This window comes from Heteronotia binoei, chromosome 11 (genome assembly GCF_032191835.1).
Source record: "Heteronotia binoei isolate CCM8104 ecotype False Entrance Well chromosome 11, APGP_CSIRO_Hbin_v1, whole genome shotgun sequence".
Lineage (NCBI taxonomy): Eukaryota > Metazoa > Chordata > Lepidosauria > Squamata > Gekkonidae > Heteronotia > Heteronotia binoei.
The window spans coordinates 59,681,094-59,701,894 of NC_083233.1; the positions used below are offsets into that span (position 1 = coordinate 59,681,094).

The 20,801-nt window shown below is 46.8% G+C and overlaps 1 protein-coding gene across 1 annotated transcript in view; it reads right to left on the reverse strand.

Annotated features, from left to right (window-relative positions):
* Positions 1–639: 639 nt before the first annotated feature.
* The window catches only part of NOS1 (nitric oxide synthase 1), a 120,544-nt gene continuing 100,382 nt past the window's right edge, over positions 640–20,801 (reverse strand). The window contains exons 19-28 of the mRNA XM_060249092.1: positions 20,187–20,265; positions 19,575–19,768; positions 17,955–18,124; positions 15,997–16,207; positions 14,442–14,529; positions 13,927–14,048; positions 13,324–13,472; positions 12,099–12,293; positions 10,781–10,899; positions 640–2,516 (exon numbers count right to left, since the gene is read on the reverse strand). Of these exons, the coding sequence (XP_060105075.1) occupies positions 2,459–2,516; positions 10,781–10,899; positions 12,099–12,293; positions 13,324–13,472; positions 13,927–14,048; positions 14,442–14,529; positions 15,997–16,207; positions 17,955–18,124; positions 19,575–19,768; positions 20,187–20,265 (1,385 nt within the window). The 3' untranslated portion in view covers positions 640–2,458. The remainder of the gene's footprint in view (positions 2,517–10,780; positions 10,900–12,098; positions 12,294–13,323; positions 13,473–13,926; positions 14,049–14,441; positions 14,530–15,996; positions 16,208–17,954; positions 18,125–19,574; positions 19,769–20,186; positions 20,266–20,801) is intronic.

Sequence of the window (20,801 nt, forward strand, 5' to 3'; positions counted from 1 at the left end):
CGTCCCTCCCCTAATATATTTGACCAAGGGAACTCAGGCTCTCAAAAGCTTATATCCTTAAAAAATCCTGTTGGTTTCTAAGGCGCTACTGGACTCAAATTAGCTGTCTGGTGCAGTTGCTTGCCATTGGCTTGAACAAGACAGTGGTTTTCATTTAAGAGCAAGAACAGTCCATTGGCAAGTTGATTAAAGAGTGGCAAATGAGTTCAGTTGAATAACAATTTGTGAAGGGAATGTCTTTGCATGAAGGAGCATTTGATTGTGTGGGTGCTCACATGCAGATGAAGTGGTACAGCCCAGACAAGGACCTGTCATTGAGGGAGAATTCCGCCTTCAATTCCTGTCACGCTGAGCTAGAAGCCTGGCAAGGAAGCAGGTGTGAAGTGTAACCAAGACCAGATTACCAGGCCTCTTTCAAGCCACAGGTCTGTATCTTGGGCATTTCTCTGCATTTGTGTCAAATTAAGGATGTTCTGAATGCAACAGGCAAGAGACTGGAGAACTCTATGGCACCCAGCGCTGTTTCATGCATTATTGCAGAGCCAAACCTGAGCTTGCCTCTGAGCATACACTCACATGGATGCAACAGCTGCACATGGCAGCCTGACAAGTGTGCTTGTCGCAAACACGTCTATGTTGTTTTCATGCATCACAGGGTTTATTTTCAAATATACACTTAAAGCATTAAAGATTTTCATCTAAAAAGAATGATGTGCAAAGAGACCCAGAAAATAGTGAGATTAGGTACGAGAAGGAGCAGTTCTAAATGGATTTTATTTAATGGGACACTCCCAGGAATGTGTCCTTAGGATTGCAGTCAGAGTTACTAGCAGCTTGGGAAACTATGAGCAGGGCAGTTCATGAATGAGGTGATTCTATAGCCCCCTTGACTTCAAGCTGTGGCTCCATACAAGCAACCCTTTGGCAGCAGCTGTTACATTTTGCCTTGCAGAGGAGGTAAAACCATCTTATGGAGCTAAGAGGGGGGTTAAAAACATCTGAGTCCAAGCAGGATCTTCCAACATGTCATTTCCCCACCATGCTCTCTGAAGCCTGAGCACAGCACTGTGGTCTGCTGGTCAAATACTTCTGTAGTCCCAAGTTTAGGGTTCAAACCTGTGCCAAAACCAGCCCTTTTGGGCTAGGAGAGGTTGCCAGATTGCTGGTTGGCGCTTATAAGAAATGAACGGAGAACCACTGATTTCCCCACAGCCAACAAAGTTCTAGAATCTTGTCCCCGTGTCCAAATATCTTTGTATTTTGTGCCTGAAAACTGTCAAGGTCAGAAAAAAAAGACCATCAAATAAGAACAAATATAATTTGTCATGTTCAGAAGGTTTTACCTGCTTGTAATGAAAACCCTCCTTAAATAATTATAAAACTACTCTTTACAGCAGCCTGCCATATTCAGACTCAATGCAGCTTTGAGGGGGGGGAGAGTGGGGGTAGGGAGTGGATTGAGTTCAGGATCACTTGGTAAAATAGTAATCGTGAAAAATTGTGGCAAGGCAGATCGGACAGATGGACCTCGGAGCCTGGCCGCTTTTGAGAAACACCTGCTGCCATGGATTTAAAAACCAAACAAACTGATATTTGCTGATTCTAAAAACAAGCTCTCATTCTTTAAACAGAAGCTGTTGGATAACAAATGCAAAAAGCCTGTTCTTCACACACGCTCCTTAGGTGGGAAAAATCAGTGCTCTGGACAGAGCAGTAAATGCCCTGGCTGCAGCCTTGGTTGAGATACACTGAGGAGGGCCAAGATCTCAGGAGAAAAATGAGGAAGGAGAAGGGAAGGACTGATGGTGAGTGTTAAAACAGAACAAACAGAAAATAGCATGCTGTCACAGGTGGAAGCGTTACCTGTTCGACACAGACCGATCCTGCCCTCCAGCAGACCAAGGCTCTGCACGAGAACAACATTGATGGAGCAGCCGTCCACCCACCACCTTCCCTCTCAACCTGCCCCCTTCTCCCCCAGCCCACCAGATTTCAGAGAAAAACGACAGGGAAAGGAAAATGTGGCCCACTAGCTGAAGCCGATCATGCTGGGCCAAGATTTTGGCAAACACAGGAGGGGGCTTTTTTGCATTTTCATGCTGTTTCCTGGAAAGAAACCGAACTCGACCCTCTGACCCAAACCCTGGCCCCGAAACACCGAAAGCCGCATATGATTGCAAAGGTGGCGATTTCATGCAGCGCATCAACGGCTTCGTCATCCACAAGAGGAAGGAGGAAGAAGACAGTTGTATCTTTTTTTGTTGTTTTGTGTTTTGTTTGTGTTGGAAGAGCCACTGCAGGTTGCAAAAGCCATCACGCTTCAGCAGGGAGCTTCAGAGGAGGGCACACGGAGAGAAAAAGAAACCGTCACAGGACGCAGAAGGGGAAGGGGAAAGAAAGACAGCCATCCTTGTCATCGTCTTTTTCTCCTTCAATGCCACCGTCTGCGACACATCCTTCAGGACACAACAACAGGACGAGACACAGAAGAGCGTTTGTCGTGGGCCATCAAGTCCCTGGAGAAAAGGAGCGGATGTGGACGGGTCAGTACAGAACCCAGCCCCCTCGGGCTGGAAAAGAACAGCAGGAGCTGCTTCGACTGGCCTGGCTTGGCATCCCCATCGGGGCAACATGGTGATGATTAGGAACGAAATACCCTGCAAGAGAGGCAACGGTTAGGGCTGATGTCACATGGACATCTTTAAAGTGCTTTAATGATAGCTCGGGACTCCCCACCCCTTTCCCCACTACCACCCTTTATGAGCTAGGGCTCCTCTGCAGTCTCATTTTCATCATTTGTAGGTCTCTATTGCTTCCGGGGGGGGGTGATTCTTTTCCTCATGTTTTGCTCCCTCTAGGGGCCAATTTGATTTTTCATCACTGCATGCCTGGCATAAGGTTTTCATGTTGGACATACAATGATTTAAGCAGGGCTTTTTTTGTAGCGGAACTCCTTTGCATATTATGCCTGTGGAGAAATGCCATTTTGGGCCTGTGTTTGTCTGGGAGTTGGCTGGAGGAGTCTGTCAAACTGGAGTCAGGCTTCGGCCTAGTCTCTTCCCACTTCCCCCTCCTCTCTGGAAACAGCAATTCTGAGGAGGCCTCCTAGGGAGACAGGAAGTCTTTCAGGCTGGTCTCCCAGAAGGCTGCAGGAGGGTAAACCAGTTCCTGGGCAGGAATTGCAATTTATATTGGAGATTTTGAGTGGGAAACCCATGAGTTGGCAGTTCAGTCTTGGAGTTCAGTTAGTTCAGAAGGTATGGTCAGGCTTGCAACAATCTAAGTGAGGTGCCTGCCTTGCATGACATCCAGTTAGGGCAAGTATTATAACAGGGAGAGGAGGAGTGTTTTTTCCCTACTTTGATTTGTTTCTTCTGTTCACTTAAAAAAAATGCCTGTAAATAGTTGTATACTTTAAATATATGTTATGTTTGTTTAAAGTGGAGTCCTTTTGTACCACATAGTTCCCCCAACTGCTTGGAACGCTAGGTGTGGGTTGGGGAATCCCTAGGGTGGAGAGAAGTGGCACAGTGGCTGGTTGTGGGAGGTTAGGAGGCTGTCTCACCTAACCAGAGAATAGAGAGGGACAGTGATAGCAGCAAACACCCTCAGGCAGCAAAGTGGAACAGCTCTTTCAGGTCAGTATACCAAGAAGGGCTGGGCAGGATTGGGGCCAGCTAGCAGACGCAGGACCAGTCCACCACAAGGCCACACACCCCTGATGTAGCCAATCCTCCAAGAACTTACAGGGCCTACTGTATGCTCTAGGAGCACTGGCTATATCAGGGGTGTGTGGCCTAATATGCAAAGGAGTTCCTGCTACAAAAAAGCCCTGGATGTAACATCAAACTGACCACTAGAAGAAGCAAAACAACAGTGGAAAAGACACCTCCACAGCAACAAAAATAAGAATGAAGAAGAGCACTTAGACTCTTCATGAGTGAAATGTCACCACTGCTTGTAAAAAAACTGTGGGAAGAAAAAATGGTAGGTGGAGCCCTTCAGCTGCCGATTTATTTATTTTTCTACCACCTTTTGACAAATGCTAGCACAGTGGTTGACAAAACGGAAAGGCGTATGGATTAAAAATACAATCCACCAAAATATTTAAAATTGTAACGGACAGCCGTACAATTCTATACTCAACCGAAAAAAAGAATCAAACCAGGGAAGGCAGCTTTGCTCATTGGCTGAAAAACCCAATGACCAGAATGAACTTGCCATGAATGGCAGCCAGAGATTAGCAAATAAACCCCCAGAGGGAGGACACTACATAAAACTGAGCCAGTATCTTCAGATGCAGCATTTCCATTCCCTGCTGAAATAAAAATCATGGCTGTATGGTAGACCATGTGCTTTGTATGCAGAATGCCCCAGTTTCAGCCTCTGGCATTTCAAGAATCTCAGGCTGCACATGCTGAGGAAGAATTTTATTTGCCTGATATCCTGGAGAGCTGGTGCCAATCAGAGCAAACAGTATTGAGTTGGATGGGCCTATAGCTTGAATCAGTATAAAGCCTCTGTCATATGTCCAGTTCGAAGGAAGGCTGAACTGTCGTTTCCAGGCCTTGAATTCAGCAGGAGCTCACAGGAGCACAACTCCTAGGCTTCCCAACCCCCCCCCCCGCCCTGGCGGGGGACCCCAGAATTTGCAGCCTCCTCCCCCGCTCTCCAAAAATCCGGAAGCGGGGGGTGGGGGTGGGAAACGGCGCCAATGTTAGTGCCACTCTTTCCCATTGAGTTTCCCAGTTAGGTTCTGTGAGGGCAATCAGCAGTCAGCGAGTAAACGAGCGGGCCAGCAGCGGGGGTGGGGTCCCAATGCCCGCGTTTTGCTTTGCCGTCCGGGGTGGGGGGGGAGAGATTGGGCTCAAGCCCTTTGGTGCCACCGGCTGGGATCTGTCTGCCTGCTCCCTGGCCAGGCGAGGGGAACAAGCGAGCTAGTAACTTTGCAAGCGGCGGGGTCGCCAGTACCCACGCTTTGCTTTGCTTTGTTTTCAGGGGAAGAAGCCCTTTGCCACCCAGCAGCTTAGCTGGGGGAACTGATCCGGGGCCAAGCTCTGTGTGCGGGGGTAGGGGGCGTGCCAATGCCTGGGCCGCCAGCCTGCGTGGAAAGCTGCCTCTTAACTCTGCCTGGTAGGGAGGAGAAGGTGAGAGGAGCTGGCCGGAGGCAGCTTGTCCAGGCCTAACCCTGGCAACAACAACTCCAGAGAATGGCCCAGGAAGAGGTAGAGCGCGGGTGGGAGAGAGAAAGAACAGACTCCTATTTGTATGCATGCTCTCTCTCTCATTTTTGTTGCCTTAACTAGCCCAACAAACCAGCCGTTAGGAGAGCCTTGCAATTTCCCCCACCTTATGACACTGGCCCTCCTCCGTTTCAGCTACTGTGATCACATTTTTAGAAGTATTTATTAAGTGGCACCACTGCACCAGGCAACAAATCTCCCTTGCTTCCAAAGTCACAGCCTTTGATCTAGTCTGCTTGTTATTTTTCTCTCCTCCCCAAGCGACGACTGTGGTGGAGCGGGAGAGGAAATGCAAAGTGTTCGTTTTCACAGAATGCAAGCTTTTATTGCTGTAATAAGCAATGTAAATGCCTCATGGGGGAAAAAACCCTGTCTTTCTTAAGAGTCTGGTCTGGGGGTTATCCTGGTTTAGTTTTGTGCCCTGTAGCCAACTGCAAACGTCAAGGGTGATCGTCTCTGTGCTGACTATTCGGTAGACTTGGAGCTTTGTGACTGGTTGCAGTTCTTTATTGCGCCTTGTTTAAATGGTAATGGCAAGGAAAAAGGAAAGGTCCCCTGTGCAAGCACCAGTCGTTTCCGACTCTGGGGGCGACATTGCTTTCCTCCTCCTCGCCCTCCCGCTTTTCTCTCCTCCCTCCCTCCCGCAGGGGCTGGCGCTGCCTGCTTGGGAGTGAGAGAACCTTCACCTTTCCTGCCTCCCGTGCCGTGCCGTCCCTCCCTGACGTCGTCCCTCCCCCCCCCCCCCGGTCGTCGACGAGTGAGTGAGCGAAGGAGCGGAGCGAGGCATGTGCCAGGAGCAGCAGCAGCCCAGGGCTGGGGGGCTTGTGGTGAGCGGTGGCAGCGGCGGCGCTGAGGCCAGGCGAGGCTGAGGGGAAGGTGCCCCTATCCATTATTTCCTATGGAGGGAAGGGATTTAAAAGATGTGCGGTCCCTTTAAATGTGATGCCCAGAACTCCCTTGAAGTTCAATTATGTTTGTCACACCCTTGTTCCTGGCTCTGCCTCCAATGTCTCCTGGCTCCACCCCCAAAGTCCCCAGATATTTCTTGAATTGGACTTGGCAACCCTAATTAGGAGAGAGGGCAGCCAGCCAGCCACCAGGAGCTTTGCCACACCCCCAGCAGCCCTCATTAACCCCTGGAGAAGCCCACACCACCCTTTCTCCACTTCTTATGTGATTTTGGGCGGCGGGTGGCTTGCTGGCTTTTTGACTGTGGGAGGGGGCAACCAAGGAGAGCCCCAAGTGAGCGAGGCCTGCTTGGGCTGGCTGGATCTCTTGCCAGCCCAAGCAGGCCTCTCTTACCAGGGGCTCTCCTTCCTTGCGTCGGGTTGCTTTTGGCTGCAGGAGGGGCAGCATATGCTAATGAGTTATTCTAATGAACTCCATCACCTATTTTTCTACAAAAGGACACCTGGTGATTTCTAAATTCACTTTCCTGCAGAGCCCTCAGTTTATCCGAAACCTCTTTCAGGTGCATTTAACACAACATTTCCATGTTGCACAAATGCATACCGTGAGCAGCAGACAGGCTCAGAAGTGTGTGTGAAGTTACCGAGGAGGAGATAGATTCAGGTGGGTAGTTTTGTCGGTCTGAGGCAGCAGAACAAAGTTTGAGTCCAGCAGCACCTTTAAGACCAACACAGTTTTATTCAAGGTATAAGCTTTTGTGCACATGAAGAAGCGTGCATGCACACAAAAGCTTATACCATAAATAAAACTTTGTTGGTCTTAAAGGTTACACTGGACTCAAACTTTGTCCCACCAAGGAGGAGGTGATTCTAGCCGAGCAGGCCATTTTGAATGGCTGGGATTGTGTTTCTAGGCAGTAGATGGCAGTGTTGGCTTTGGATTCCGCAATGGCTGTGCTAGTAAGAGGGAGCAAGACTAGTGAGAGTGATTCTAATATGATAGACACTACTTGCAAATTCTATAAAGTCAAGGCCAGAACTCTTGTATGTGGGGGGAGAGTGTCAGGAGGTTTATCAAGATCCAACCTGGGCTACTGTTCTTCCTAAACAAAAGAGGTGCCAGTAGAGGAGAAAGCACTTTGGACACTAAAATGCACACACTCTTTTTAAAAAGTTGTACTTTGTTGCAGGCCTTGAAAACTGGCCTTGAAGACTGCTTATTGTACTAAGCTTAAGGCTGATTAGAGTGAAGTCTTGGGAAATAACCATTTTGCTGAGGGAAGCAGAAGCTGTTACCACAATGGTCTGTTACCACAATGGTCTGAAGGCATCTGATAAACAAATCTCGCTGAAGATAGATTAGCAGGAATCTGGTCATTGTCAAGAAAGGAGAGCCTCATGGGAGCCCTGTGTAAGCCATCTTGAGTTCCTTGACAGAAGAAAGATGGAAGAGGAAGAAGAAGAGCTGATCTAACTTTTCTCTACCCTAAGGAGAGTAGCTTACAATCACTTTCCCTTCCTCTCCCCACAACTGACACCTTGTGAGGCAAGTGGGGCTGCCCTACTGTGGCTATTCAATGCCACTGATTGCATAACTGAAGGGCTGCCTCAGCTTTGAATAATTCCAGGCCATTACCATCTGAGGTATTAATAAGAAGTATGGACTTACCCCAGAATTCTAATGCTCCAGAGCTTTTTTTAAAAAAATTGTAGTGTGTGTGCATCTGGAAGTCATAGCAACCTCTGGTGATTGACTTCTACTAGAGGCCTGGAGGATATTCAGGGAGGTGGCTGAATAAAGCCTGCCTCCACATCCCAACTGCTGGTATTCCAAGGTCTCCCATCCAAGCACTTGCCAGAGTCAACCCTGCCTAGCTTCCGGGATCAGACGAATGCTTCAGAGCTATCGATTGCCCTAGGTCTGCCAAATCAGGGCTGGGAAATACCTAGAGATTTGGGAGTAGAGCCTGGGATTTGGGGGCCAAAGTGTCCTCAGTGGGGTATAAGGCCATCAAGCCCACTCTCCCAAGCTGCCATTTTCTCCTGGAGAACTGATCTATGTTGTCTGGAAATCAGCTGTGACTCACGGGGTGGTGGTGGTGGTCTCCAGGCGCCACCTGGAGGTTGGCAACCCTGTTACAGCTGAAGGTTATTGTACCTGCAGCAGTTTAGGGGTAGCCTGGGAAAAAGTTGAGAAAACAGTGGCTTGCATTAGGTCACTGAGTGAATTCATGGCCCTCTTATTCATCAGTCTACACACTGCCCCCCCCCCTTTTATCACCTAACTGCTCAGAGGGAGATTTAATAATAATAAATCTGTTAGCCTCCAGGATGCTAAAGGACACTACTCACTTTCACTGCAACAGGTTTGCGCTTCTCTATATGGAATTTCTCTGGAATGAGACAGTTTTCCTGCAGGAATGCCCCCTTTTTATATTCCCGATCCTGCTGAGCAAAATCATTTGGCCTCCTGTACTGAAAGCTGCCCATGAAAAGAAATGTTACTGTTCTATTGTGACTCTTTGTTTTGTCATCTATTATCACTGCTGGAACCCTACAAATTAATGTATAATCTTGCCATCTTTTAAATGGTTTTTGAACCATTTAATGGTTATTTGTTGTGGTAATTTGTTTTAATGGTTTTGTAAAATCTCGTTATCCCCTGCTCTGAGCCTGCTTGCAGGGAGGGCGGCATATAATAAATCAAACAAATAAAATAAAAATAAAACCAAAGCCTTCCCTGGTGCTACTTCTGGAAGGTGAGGCAAGACTCCTGCAAGTCAGCTGACCAATTGCTATTTCTGTGGGTCATCTGCCCCAAGGTGACATCCCACTTACATCTGTATGAAGCTCACGCAGAACCAAGTTCCATATAGTTTGGTCTACACAGGCAGGATGATGATGTTGGTTTTATTTATTTGAAACATTTATAAGCCTGCTTTTCTCTCAGGCAACTGTGTGGGTTGAATGGACCATACCACATTAGACTGCAGGTGTGGAATGCCGTTCTCTTAATGCTCCCTCATTTAAAATGCCCTGCAAGTCAAAAGTCTGCTTATAGGAAGAACGTTTCCAAGGCTAGTATGCTCCCAGTCCTTGTGTTCTACTTTTGGACATCCAGGAAATTACTTTACATCATAAGGCAAGGAAATAGCATCCTTCACCTGAAGTCTCAAATGGTGAAGTTGTCAAGAGTGCCTCTTGCCATGGGTCTGTGGAGAAAAGATTGATGCTTATGTACAACCTGTAATAACCTTTGAGTCCCGCTTAGATGCTACATCTTTGCTCTCACACACTGATCTGTTATGTCTGCAAGGTATCATGTATCCACTTGTCATGATCCTGGGCCTAGTGAGGCCTACAGGCTCCAGAGAAGCCTGCCTAGGAGTTATTACAGAAAGCCCAGGATCCCTTCTGTCCCTCTGATTGGGTGGCAAGGTTTTGGAGGGAAACTAGCCCAGAGGGGTGGAACCTGGGAGGAGAGCATAAAAAGGCCAAGCACAGACAGGGTGTGTTCTCTCTGGAAAAGGCCGCCGGAGTGAAGGTAGCAGGAGGGATCCCTTACCCAGGGTGGTGAGTTCTGGTATTAGAGGAAGGGATGTCTAGTTAGTTGCATCAGAGCTTCTATTTATTTGCACCAACCTTTACCGTATATATATTTCACAGTTTTACCCACATATTATTTGAGCACTGTAAATAAACTGTTGTTATACTGCTTGGTCTCCTTGATCACAGTTAAGAGGTATTTACTAATAAGGAAGATACAGGGGTGGTTGGGTGCTCTGGGCCCTCCCATGCAGACCCTTACCAGAGTGGTGGCAGCCAGTAGAAGGCCCTCCTAGGCCTTGCTGTGTGACACCACTTCAGCCTTGAGAACTAGCATGGAGTGTCTCCAAGGCCACCAAAGTTATCTCGTTCACCGAGACTCTCATGGTTTCATTTCTGCTGGCTAGGGGGCTTGAATTACCTAAATGAAGGGATAGTGATTGGTAGATTTTGGCACTTAGCATTTGAAGTATGTAATGGTTGGACCCAAGGTATATCTGTATGGGCAGGGGCCACTGACTTTAGTCTCAGCAAGACCTGCTTGCCTGCCATGTCTTTGCTCATTCAATAAATGCCTTTGAGTAAACAAAGGAGTGTTGATTGGTGAAGAACTTGCAGTACTTGACAGAAGTCCCTTTCTACACTTCAGAACTTTACCACCTGCTTCCTGCCACTTTCTGCTGCGCGTCTGGAGCAGGCCTTACAGAAGAAGACAGCAGCATCTGGGACAGCCAATCAGGAGTGTCCCATGTTTCTCACTTTGCCCGCTAGCCCTGGAACTTTTTGAGTCCAACTCTTCCAGCCTTTTCCCACCCCATAAATTTGAAAGGGAAGTTAACAGTAAAAGCACACTAAGCACCAAGCTGCAGCTTTAAAAGCAAACCACTGGGTTTGTGAGAGAAGGTGGCAAAACCCAACTAGATGGCTCCACGCACCATGATCCCTGCCCACGCTGAACAAGAAATGTAAATGATGGTGTCAGGTTGCACCACCAACCTCCCAGCAACACAAAAGGCTCCCGTTCTGCAAGCCCACGCATTGCTGAGAAACAATAGCACAGGTAAAAAGAAAAAGCCAACTCACTCATCCGTGTCTTTCTTGCTCTCCTCAATGTGCGCAATTGACTCGGATCGGAGGCGGTTAGTCACTTCATAGGTGCGCAAGGTGACTCCAAATATATCTTCATGGTAGCGGTTGTCATCCTGTGAGGGGGGAGGGGAGGCGTGGAGGCAGCCACAAGCACAAAAAAGCACTGCATAGTTACTTGTCTGCAAAGCATGGGCATTTAAGAGAAATCCTAAAAGGGCCCCAATGGATGAATTGTGCCACAGTGTCATTGGATGCATTTATTGTAAACACAATCCACCTCATCAGCAGAAAGCTCTCTAGGCACATTCTCTACAACGTTTGTTTTTAAAATTATCCTATAGTTATAACATACAATATGACAATAAAAACAGAACCTTCAGGCTAAGGGGGAAATAAATAAATGTCAGGAAACCAAAAACCCCTCTGAAAACTAAAAGTCCACCAGTTGCAGAGAGCCAGTTTGGTGTAGTGGTTAAGCATATGGACTCTTATCTGGAAGAACCAGGTTTGATTCCCCACTCCTCCACTTGCAGCTGCTGGAATAGCCTTGGGTCAGCCATAGCTCTCGCAGAGCCTTGAAAGGGCAGCTTCTGGGAGAGCTCTCTCAGCCCCACCTATCTCACAGGGTGACTGTTGTGGGGGGAAGAAGGTAAAAGGAGATTATAAACCGCTCTGAGACTCTGAGATTCAAAGTGAAGGGTGGGATATAAATCCAATATCATCATCTTGTAGTGACAGTAAAATATTGGACAAGGTTAAAAAAAATTATTTAACACCATCACCAATGAAAAATGATACAATCAATGAGAAACTGATATAATCAGTTTGCAGCAGACTTAAGAGTGATGCCAGAGGGTTTTCATGCCAAGAGACGTACAGAGGTAGTTTGCCATTGCCTGCCCTTTGTGTAGCAACCCTGATCTTCCTTGGTGGTCATCTCCCATCCAAATTCTAACCTGGACCAACCCTGTATAGCTTCTAAGATCCTATAAGTTTGGTCTAGCTTGGGCCACCCTGGCCTGGGTGATATAATTTACAGGGAGCGATTAAAAAAAATAGAAAAGGGGAAAGCAGGTGAGTATGTGTGAGCAGATCGACACATTTTCTTTGTGCCGGATCTTGATTTATATGAAGTGTGTTGTGAAACTAAATGTAACCTAAAATTTTAAGATTCTTGGCCTCTGAGTCTTCGCAAAGCAGAACACTATATGCACAGAAAAAACAGACACTGGTTTATCCCTGTAAGAAGCTGTTAATCTGTGAACGAAAAACTGGTCGCTGTGCTACAAGCCGGGTAATCAATTTTACTTACCCTTAATTTGCTAATGAAAGCACTGGCCTCTTCTGCCATGAGATTGCCCTGCTGCCTCACGATGCTCTGGATGGTCTTGAGGACATCACCGGCCATGGTGACATCCCCACAGACGTAGATGTGACCTCCTTGCTCCTTCAGTGCCTTGTAAACAGATCCTGCCAGCTGTTCCTGCAGGATATCCTGCACATATTTCTGAAGGGGAGGGAAAGGGGATAGCATTAGGAGTTGTATTGCATGCTAAGAAAGGAGGAAGGTGGCCAGCTGACACATGGCTCCCTGCTGGCTCTAATGTGCTGGGCAGCAGTACATATTTTCCACTGGTGATACTGTCCCAGAGAAGGGGAAGGGAAAGGAAAAACAGGCCATTTTGCACTCAAATGCAGAGTTGCATCTTCCTTGTATCATGGAAATTGGGGGGCTTTCACTTTCCTCTCCGGCCTGAAGAACAGGCTCAGCTAGGCAAAAAGGATGGTCTGTAGCTGGGAAATGTTGTGGTCACTGTCGTGCTTGGGGGGAATGTGGATGGGGCACGTGCATGTGTGTGAGAATCAGAGCTAAAAAGCCAGGACGTGCAAGCCAATGTGGCACAGCAGTTACCCTGTTGGACTAGGATCAGCTCAAGTCCTTGCTCACCCATGACACTCACTGGGCAGTCTTAAGCCAGTCCCTAAGGCTGTGATCACACACACTACTAAATAGTGCACTTTCAAACCACTTTCCAACTGGATTTTGCCAGTTCACACAGTAAAATCCAGTTGGAAAGTGCCTTGAAAGTGCATTAACTAGTATGTGTGTCTTGCCTACCTTATAGAAACTGGAATCAAAGCCAAGGAACTAGATCCAGACAAGGGTTTTTCTTTGCTCACTCTCATCCAGTTTCTTTTCCTATTAAAAGCCTTCTTCCCGCATGGCATGTCCATGCAGGTCACATGACTCCCCCAGTATATTCACATTAGTAGTCAGAGACCCATTCTGCCCTTTTGCACCAGTGGAAGAGCTGGTAGGAGCCAAGCCAAGGTTTTCCAGTCACTTCCCCCACTGAGTTTACAGCTGTTGCCTTGCCAACAAGGCCCTTGCATTGAAACCAAGACAAGGCCTATGGCTTATGGCCTCTACAGAATCTGTAACTTGTCAAACTGTGGCAAGCCCAGCATTATCTCCATTGTTATCTGTAAGCTTTGTGCTGGGCAGGCCCAGGGTGGATGTGGGATGGGTGGGTTACCTTTGGTTTGTCTGGCTCCCGGGAATAGGCTGTGTAGAGCTCCTTGAAGACCCCTTTGTTTTTAGCCAATAGGGTCTCCTCTTTGTAAATGTGGTCTATCTTGGACTGTCGGCAACCAAAGACCAGAGTCATGGAACACGGCTTCAGCCCTAGGGGAGAGATTGGGGAAGAGGGAATGGAAGTGTGATGTTATTCTATGGTAGTTCAGGCCAGAGGCAATTTAGCCACCGATTCATTTGAAGACTCTGAGCCATGATCATCTGGCCAGCTGAGTCAGTGGTTTTAGATTCCTGCATTGGGGGCCCCTTTGGTTTGTAGGAAGCTTACAAGGGATTTGGCGATGGGGAGATAGGCAAAGGCAGATAGCTGGTCTATAATTACTAATATTTTCTAGCCAATCATCTCTGGAATGTGCTTCCCAGCTCTGTTGTGGGGTGAAATATGGCTTAAAAGAGGAGGAAGGAACCTAAACAACTCATGCCTTTGAAGCCAACTGGCTTCTTTTTTAACAAAAGCAGATGAGTGCTACCCGTAACCCACTTCTGCCCCCTTGTAGAGATCCACCATGAAAGAGGAAAGCCACTTCCACAGGATTGGACCTACCTTGGTGTGTCACATCAAAGAGCCGCTGCTGCCAGAAGCTTCGGAAAGGAGCGATTCCTGTCCCGGGACCAATGAGGATGCAGGGAACCTGTTGATCTTGTGGCATGTGGAATCCAGGAGCTCTGGGTGAAGAGCATGGAGTTCCATTGTGATCACACAAGCAGACTTGCCTCCCAAGTTATTACAGGCAGAGTACACTGACACGCCTTCCAATCCCATCTCTGACCATTAAACCATGCACCCACTTTTAAAGTTCAGACAGACATCCATAATATGGCAATGATACCAAGACTGTGATCCACAAGCAGATAAGGAAGAATCAAGATCTACATAAAAACAGGAACCAATCTGCTCTGGAAAGCAAATTTAGTACGTGGTGATCAAGCATGCAGAGTTTTCTTGAGGTTGAATCGATTGGATGCCTGAAATATCACTATGCTCCATCCTTCCCTCTCCTCAAGGACAGTTTCAACCGGATCAAAACTACTCAGCACTCCCCACCCCTGGGTCCTCACCCTCTGACAAAACATGGCACCACTTCATCTGTCTGTATCTGGTTGAACCAGGAGGAACAGACCCCGTGATGGATTGGTCCTTCCCCATCTAGAAGAAGGGAGAAAGGAGACTGGTCATTACGACAGCTGAAACAAATATTAAGAAACATCTGAACATGTGCCTGCATTTTTTTTTCCAGTTTTGCCACTTGGATTTTAAGTCTGGCATTTTGAACATTCACAATCTGAATATGAAGTTTCAAAAACTGAGAACTTTAGACCTGCTGGTATCCAGTTCTTGTTCTGCTGCACCAACTACACTGGCTACCAATTGAGTACCGGATCTGCTATAAGGTTTTGGTACTGATGTTCAAAGCCTCGAGGGCTTGGGACCGACACACATGAGGGACCGCCTGTCCCCATGTATGCCCCAGAGGGCGTTGCGGTCTGCCACACAACACCTCCTGACCACCCCTGGCCTGAAGGACGTCTGTCTTGCCTCAACCAGGGTCAGGGCTTTTTGAGCTCTGGCTGCCTGATGGAATCAGCTCCCTGTGGAGATCCGGGCCCTACCTGAGCTACTGCCATTTCATAGGGCCTGTAAGATGGAGCTGTTCCGCCAGGCTTTTGGTTGAGGCAGCGGGCATCCTATTCCACTAACTATTCCATCAATTGGCCTCCCTTGTTGTAACATCATGCTTTACAGCCTTGTTGTGGTGCTGAATCTGATTATTAACACCATCACTTCTTGGGCCAAAAATTGTTGTATTTTGTGAAATGTGCCCTTTCCGCTGGTGATGCACCTTATTTCGTTTTATTGTTCTACTGTTTTGGTTTTATTGTATTGTTTTAAATTTGAATTGTAGGTTTTTATTGTCCAATTTATGTTGTGATCTGCCCTGAGTCTGTCATGGGAAAGGGCGGAATATAAGCCTACTAAATAAATAAATAAATAAAAGTGAGGTCTTATACGTTTTTATTTGTCAAGAAGAAGAAGAAAAAGAGGTGGAGTTTGGATTTATACCCTGCCTTTCACTACCTGAAGAAGTCTCAGAGCAGATTACAATCTCTTTTCCCTTCCCCTCCCCACAACAGATACCCTGTGAGGTAGGTGTAACTGAGAGAGCTCTGACAGAAACTGCTTTTGAGAGGAACAGCTCTGTGAGAACTTGTGACTGACTCAAGGTCACATCAGCAGGTGCAAGTGGAGGAGCGGTTCTCCCAGATAAGAGTCAGCGCGCTTAACCACTACACCAAATTGGCTTTATCTAGTTAGGCTCTGAGTGTGAGTGTATATAGTTAGTATCTAGTTAGTCTCTTGAGTGTGAGTGAAAGCTCTTAACCAGCCAGTTATCTAAAATCAAATATCACAGCATACCCACCGTAGGTTCCAGATACTGGCAATTATTCAGAAATCACCTGCAGAATATTTAGCATCAAATCCATTTATATATATATGACATGGCATGGGCTGAAAAGTCTAGCTCACAGATGCCAACGGCATCTTGCATTTGCCCTTCTTGGCATGGCTCGGTTGGGGGACTTGATTTTCAGGCCCACGGATGGTGTGAATTACCTCTGGTGCGGTAGGAGACCACTGCCACCGTGAGGTGGACCTCATCAGGGTACATGTCCGGGGAGGAGCTAATGGAGTAGTAGCGAGGCTGAAGCAACGGAAGCTGAGTCAAGAGGAGCGTAGAGGGCATCTGCACCGATGGGAACTCCTCCAGCACTTCAACCAGGGTGGGGTTCTTGGACCACTTCCACTCCTCATATTCCTGCAGACCCTGAAAAGAAACGAGAACGTGCAGTGCGACAGTAAGAGGTTACATTGTTTAGCACCCAGGTTCAAATCCTTCCTTTCCTATAAAGCTCACTGGGTTATTTTGGACCAGTCTTGCTGCTCCAGCCTAACCCAATTCATGGATTAATTATGAGAACCTGCTATATCAGGGGTGTCAAACATGCGGCCCAAGGGCCAGATCAGACCCCTGGAGGGCTCCAGTCAAGCCCGCGAACAAGTCTGCTTTCTTTTCCCTCTCTCTTGTTTCCTTCTGCATCACAGCTTGCTCTGCCAGGCTTGCTCAATTGCACAGGAGCTACAAAGCAACACTTCTATTTTCTCCATTGGCTGAGGATCCTCCCTTGGGGAGAAAGGGGGAGAGGAAGAGTTTTCCAGACTCTCTCAATCGCACAGCAGAGCTACTGAGCCAAGCAACTCTTCCTTCTATTGGCTGAGGCTCCTCCCCATCCTCATCGCTAAAGAAGGGAGGGAAAGAGCCAGAGCTTCCTTTGCCCAATTCCCTTGAGAGATACAAAGAAAGCACCTTTAAAAGAAAAAGAAAAGAAAGCACCTCTGTGTCCTTTATAAAGTTTGTATTTCCACTTACTGGCATTACATTTTATGACACACATGGCCCAGCCCGACAAGGTCTCATTTATGTCAGAGCCGGCCCTCATAACAAATGAGTTTGACACCTCTGCACTATATCACTCTGCACTCCTTGGAGGAAGAGCAAGACACAAATATACCAGACAGGCTAGGTTTAGAAGCATCACTTGATGCTGATTTAAAGTGTCTTTAAAGCTGATTGATTGTATGAGCGTTATTGATTCAAGGCTGGGCATATGCGCCTTAAATAAAGAAACAAGTTACCTATCAAATCTACCTAACTTTGTATATCACTAAAGTGATATAAATGGATACCCATTTGTAGGTAGGAACATGCATGTGGCTGCAGCATGCACCTTCTTAGAAGAGGCATTTTTTCACATCAGAGAGGGAATGGGAATGCCTCTTTTAAAATGCACTCTATTGCTTTTGTGAATTCTTGTGTTAGTGATGAATAAGCCTTAAAAAAAACCATTTGCCTGATTAATCGGGGAGGGGGCCATTCCTATCCAATCATAAATCAATGCAAATCAATCAATCTAAGCAATCAAATCAGCTAAACACCACAGCTTCAGTTAAGTTCCTGTCTCATCCTTCAAGCAGTGCTGTGTCGAAGAAATGAAAAGGGCAGACAGGACTCCAGATGTATGAGGGAAGGGCCAAACTAGTTGCAACAATGTGGTTAAACATGGCTGTCATTTGAAGAAGAAAGCCACGTTCATCCCACAAGAGTAAAACATTGTCCTGGGTTCTGTTTCTATGGACGTTTCTACACACTGTCAATCATTTTACACTGTCAAAAGCATATATGCAGGGCTTTTTTGTAGCAGAAACTCCTTTGCCTATTAGGACTCACACCCCTGATGTAGCCAATGCTCCAAGAGCTTACAGGGGCTCTTATTACAGCGCCTACTGTAAGCTCCAGGAGAATCGGCTACATCAGGGGGTTGTGGCCTAATATACAAAGGCGTTCCTGCTACAAAAAAAAAGCCCTGCGATATAGATGTGATTTAATGCATTGTGGACCAGGAGGTAAAATAGTGATCCGCAGCCACTATATAACTGTGAGGAATGTGTAGTTCTGAGAAAAAGGAATAAGCCATCTTGCCATCATACTGTCCCACCCCACCCTCTCAGCTTACTTTGCTTAGAATTTGGAGGCGCTTCTTTTCCTTCTCGTCGGTGGCCAGCAGGGCGAACTGCTGCAACAGGATTGGTGTGGGAGGGGTGGTGATGTCCAAGTAGTATTTGAACGCCTGGAAGATGGTACAGGGTGGAATACGGTTCTCGTCTGTCCAGTTGCTGATGACACCTGCCAAGACAGAAGCCTGGTCTCTCTCCAGAAAACGGAAAGGTGGGGTGTGAGAGGCGGAGGGTGTGAGCCCATAGAAGCATCTCTGAAGCAAGGCTGCTTATAGGGACTTATCCAGTCAACTAGGATTTTACTGTTAAAAACCAGAGACCATGCCAGAAAAAAAAACACCCAACAAAAAACAAACACAGTCTGTTCATAACAATGACTCAAAACAAAATAAGGCTGCTTATTCCACAGTGAAATCAAGGGATATAGTCTTTCTAGATCTAAATCTACATCTTGCTCTGAGAATCCCAGGATACCATCTGAAAGAACTGAGCTGTTGCCTGAGGAGATCTCTCAAAGGTTGTGTGTTGGGAGTGTGGTTTTTGGAAGGGGAGTATTAAAAGGAGCTGCAGGGAGAGGATGATTTGGATTACAGCCATGGTGCTGTGGGGAGGGAAGAGGCAAGTTTAACTCTTTCCTCTCATGCCGTATTCCAAATGTGCTCCAGCTGGTTCCAATTCAAGATGCTGGTTTAGACCTTTAAAGCTTAGTGTCTTCCACCAGGTTCAGCTGGACCAAGCCTTGAGGTCCATGGGGTGTGTGTCTTCCCGTGGGAACTGTTCGAGCCACAGCGACTAGGTGGAACCCACAGGAGGGCTTCTCCAGGTGGCTACCCCTAGACTGCATAAGGTAAAATTGGCACCATCTGTGCAGCAAACTGAAGATGCTGCTTTTAAATACGATGTGTAATTTTAGTCTTAGATTCTTACTGCTTCAAGGTGGAGAGGGAGCATACCAATGCAAATCCTGACACCTTCCCCTACTATTTGCCCTGGGTGAGTGGGAAACCTACAAGTACCCAACAAGTTGTTATAAACAGTTTATTTCCACATGTCTTTCCTGCACTCCGATTCACAGCCTGCCCAGGTAAGGAGAAACCAAGCAAACCCCTCCCCCCATGCTACTGATGGTGAACATGCCAGGCCGATTTGAAAGATCACGTTTTGTTTATACTTTTGTCTCCTCTTGGGCTGAAACTATGGTTTTGTTATTTTCCCCTGATCCTATTCAAAAAAGCCTGAAGGTTGTTTTTGCATCAGTTGTGTTAACATGGCAGAAAGCACATAAACGAAAAATGAAACTTGCCAAAGAAAATAGGTGGAATGAAAATGGTCTTCCCAACTGTTCATTAAAGTTAAAGGGAATAAAATAGCAACTACATTTATACACCCATACAAAAGAATCCAAATGAAAGGGGAATCATGGAACTCAGTATGACATTTCAGCCTTAGCCACCAACACCCTGCATGCATCCTTGATTGGCTACCTGAAACAGTCTCCCTGATTGGACAAGTCTTCTATACAAGGTTTCAATGCCGAAAATTCTGGTGTTTCTTCTTAGCCTGCCCAAACAGGTCCCAACTTTATTGAAAGAAGGTGAATTCAAGTAATCCCACATTACCTAAAGCTGTGCTTCTTTCTTCCAAGAGTTCCACTTTTACCAGTTGGTTGGTGGGAGGTGCATCTTCAAGCCGTTCAATCAAGGCACTGACCAGCTCTTCAAGGTTGCCTGGAAACACGCCCAGGTGGTCTCCAGGGAGGTAACGTAGACCCTGATGCCCATTGGTGTGAAGCCTCAGGAAGATTGTGGAGCGGCTGGAAGGAGAGGGAAGCTTTGAAAGTGTGCTTATCTTTTCCAAAGAGCATTCTTGCTACTGACAAAAAGCCACAGCCACCACAAACTGAAAACATTGTTGGAATAGCCTCTTTACTGAATAAGGAATGTTTATAAAACTGTTCAGAACTGCAGGGCAAGAAAGAGCCACGGATAACGTAGCCATGGATGAAAAGTGATTGAAAGCCACTGGCCTTCTGTTGGTGTGTTAGTGCCACCTGCAATTCAGACATTTCTGCACAGGTCTCCATTCCTGATTGAAAAACCTCTGATGTATATGTGTGGGGTTAGATGTGGAGGGGAGAAGCGAGTCTTCCACCGGGGGATGGGGGGTAGTCCTGATCTACCAGCATAAATCCCAACCACTGGACTGCAAGTTGGCTGGGCTGCAGTTCTTACCTGGACTTGGAGCTTTGCAAATTCTGACGTGATAGAAACCGGGCTGCGTAGACTCTCTTTTTATGGACGCTGTATAAACCTGGAGGTGAAAAGAGTTCTTTTGAGAAACAGGCTGTTCCTGAAAATGCACTTTGGACACTTTAAAAACTGCTGTTCTTAGATTTGTAATTCTCTTTCCTGTCCTTAATGGTAGCCAAGGATTTGTACCCTTTGCACACAATGAAAACTCTGGGCAAACCTAAACAACTCGTGGAGGAGAGGTCTATTAGAGGCGATTAGCCATGACGCTTACTCAGAACCTCTATGTAAGGAGGCAGCGTGCTACATGAAGGAAGACCAGCAACAGGGAAAGGCTATTGCACACACGGGGACTTCAGCTTGCTCAGAGTTACCATGCAGTTTACATACTTAGGAAGCCATGCATTAAATGTTGATGTATTTCTAAAATAAGCCACTATCCAGAGCTATGACTTCTGTGATATGGCATAATTCCAATCCAATCCAATCCAATCACACCTTTATTGGCATAACGAAAAGAGATATACAGACACTTGTCAATCAAACAACAATCAGATATGTCTGTTCAAAGCATAAAAGGCTAAACTAAGATTAAGA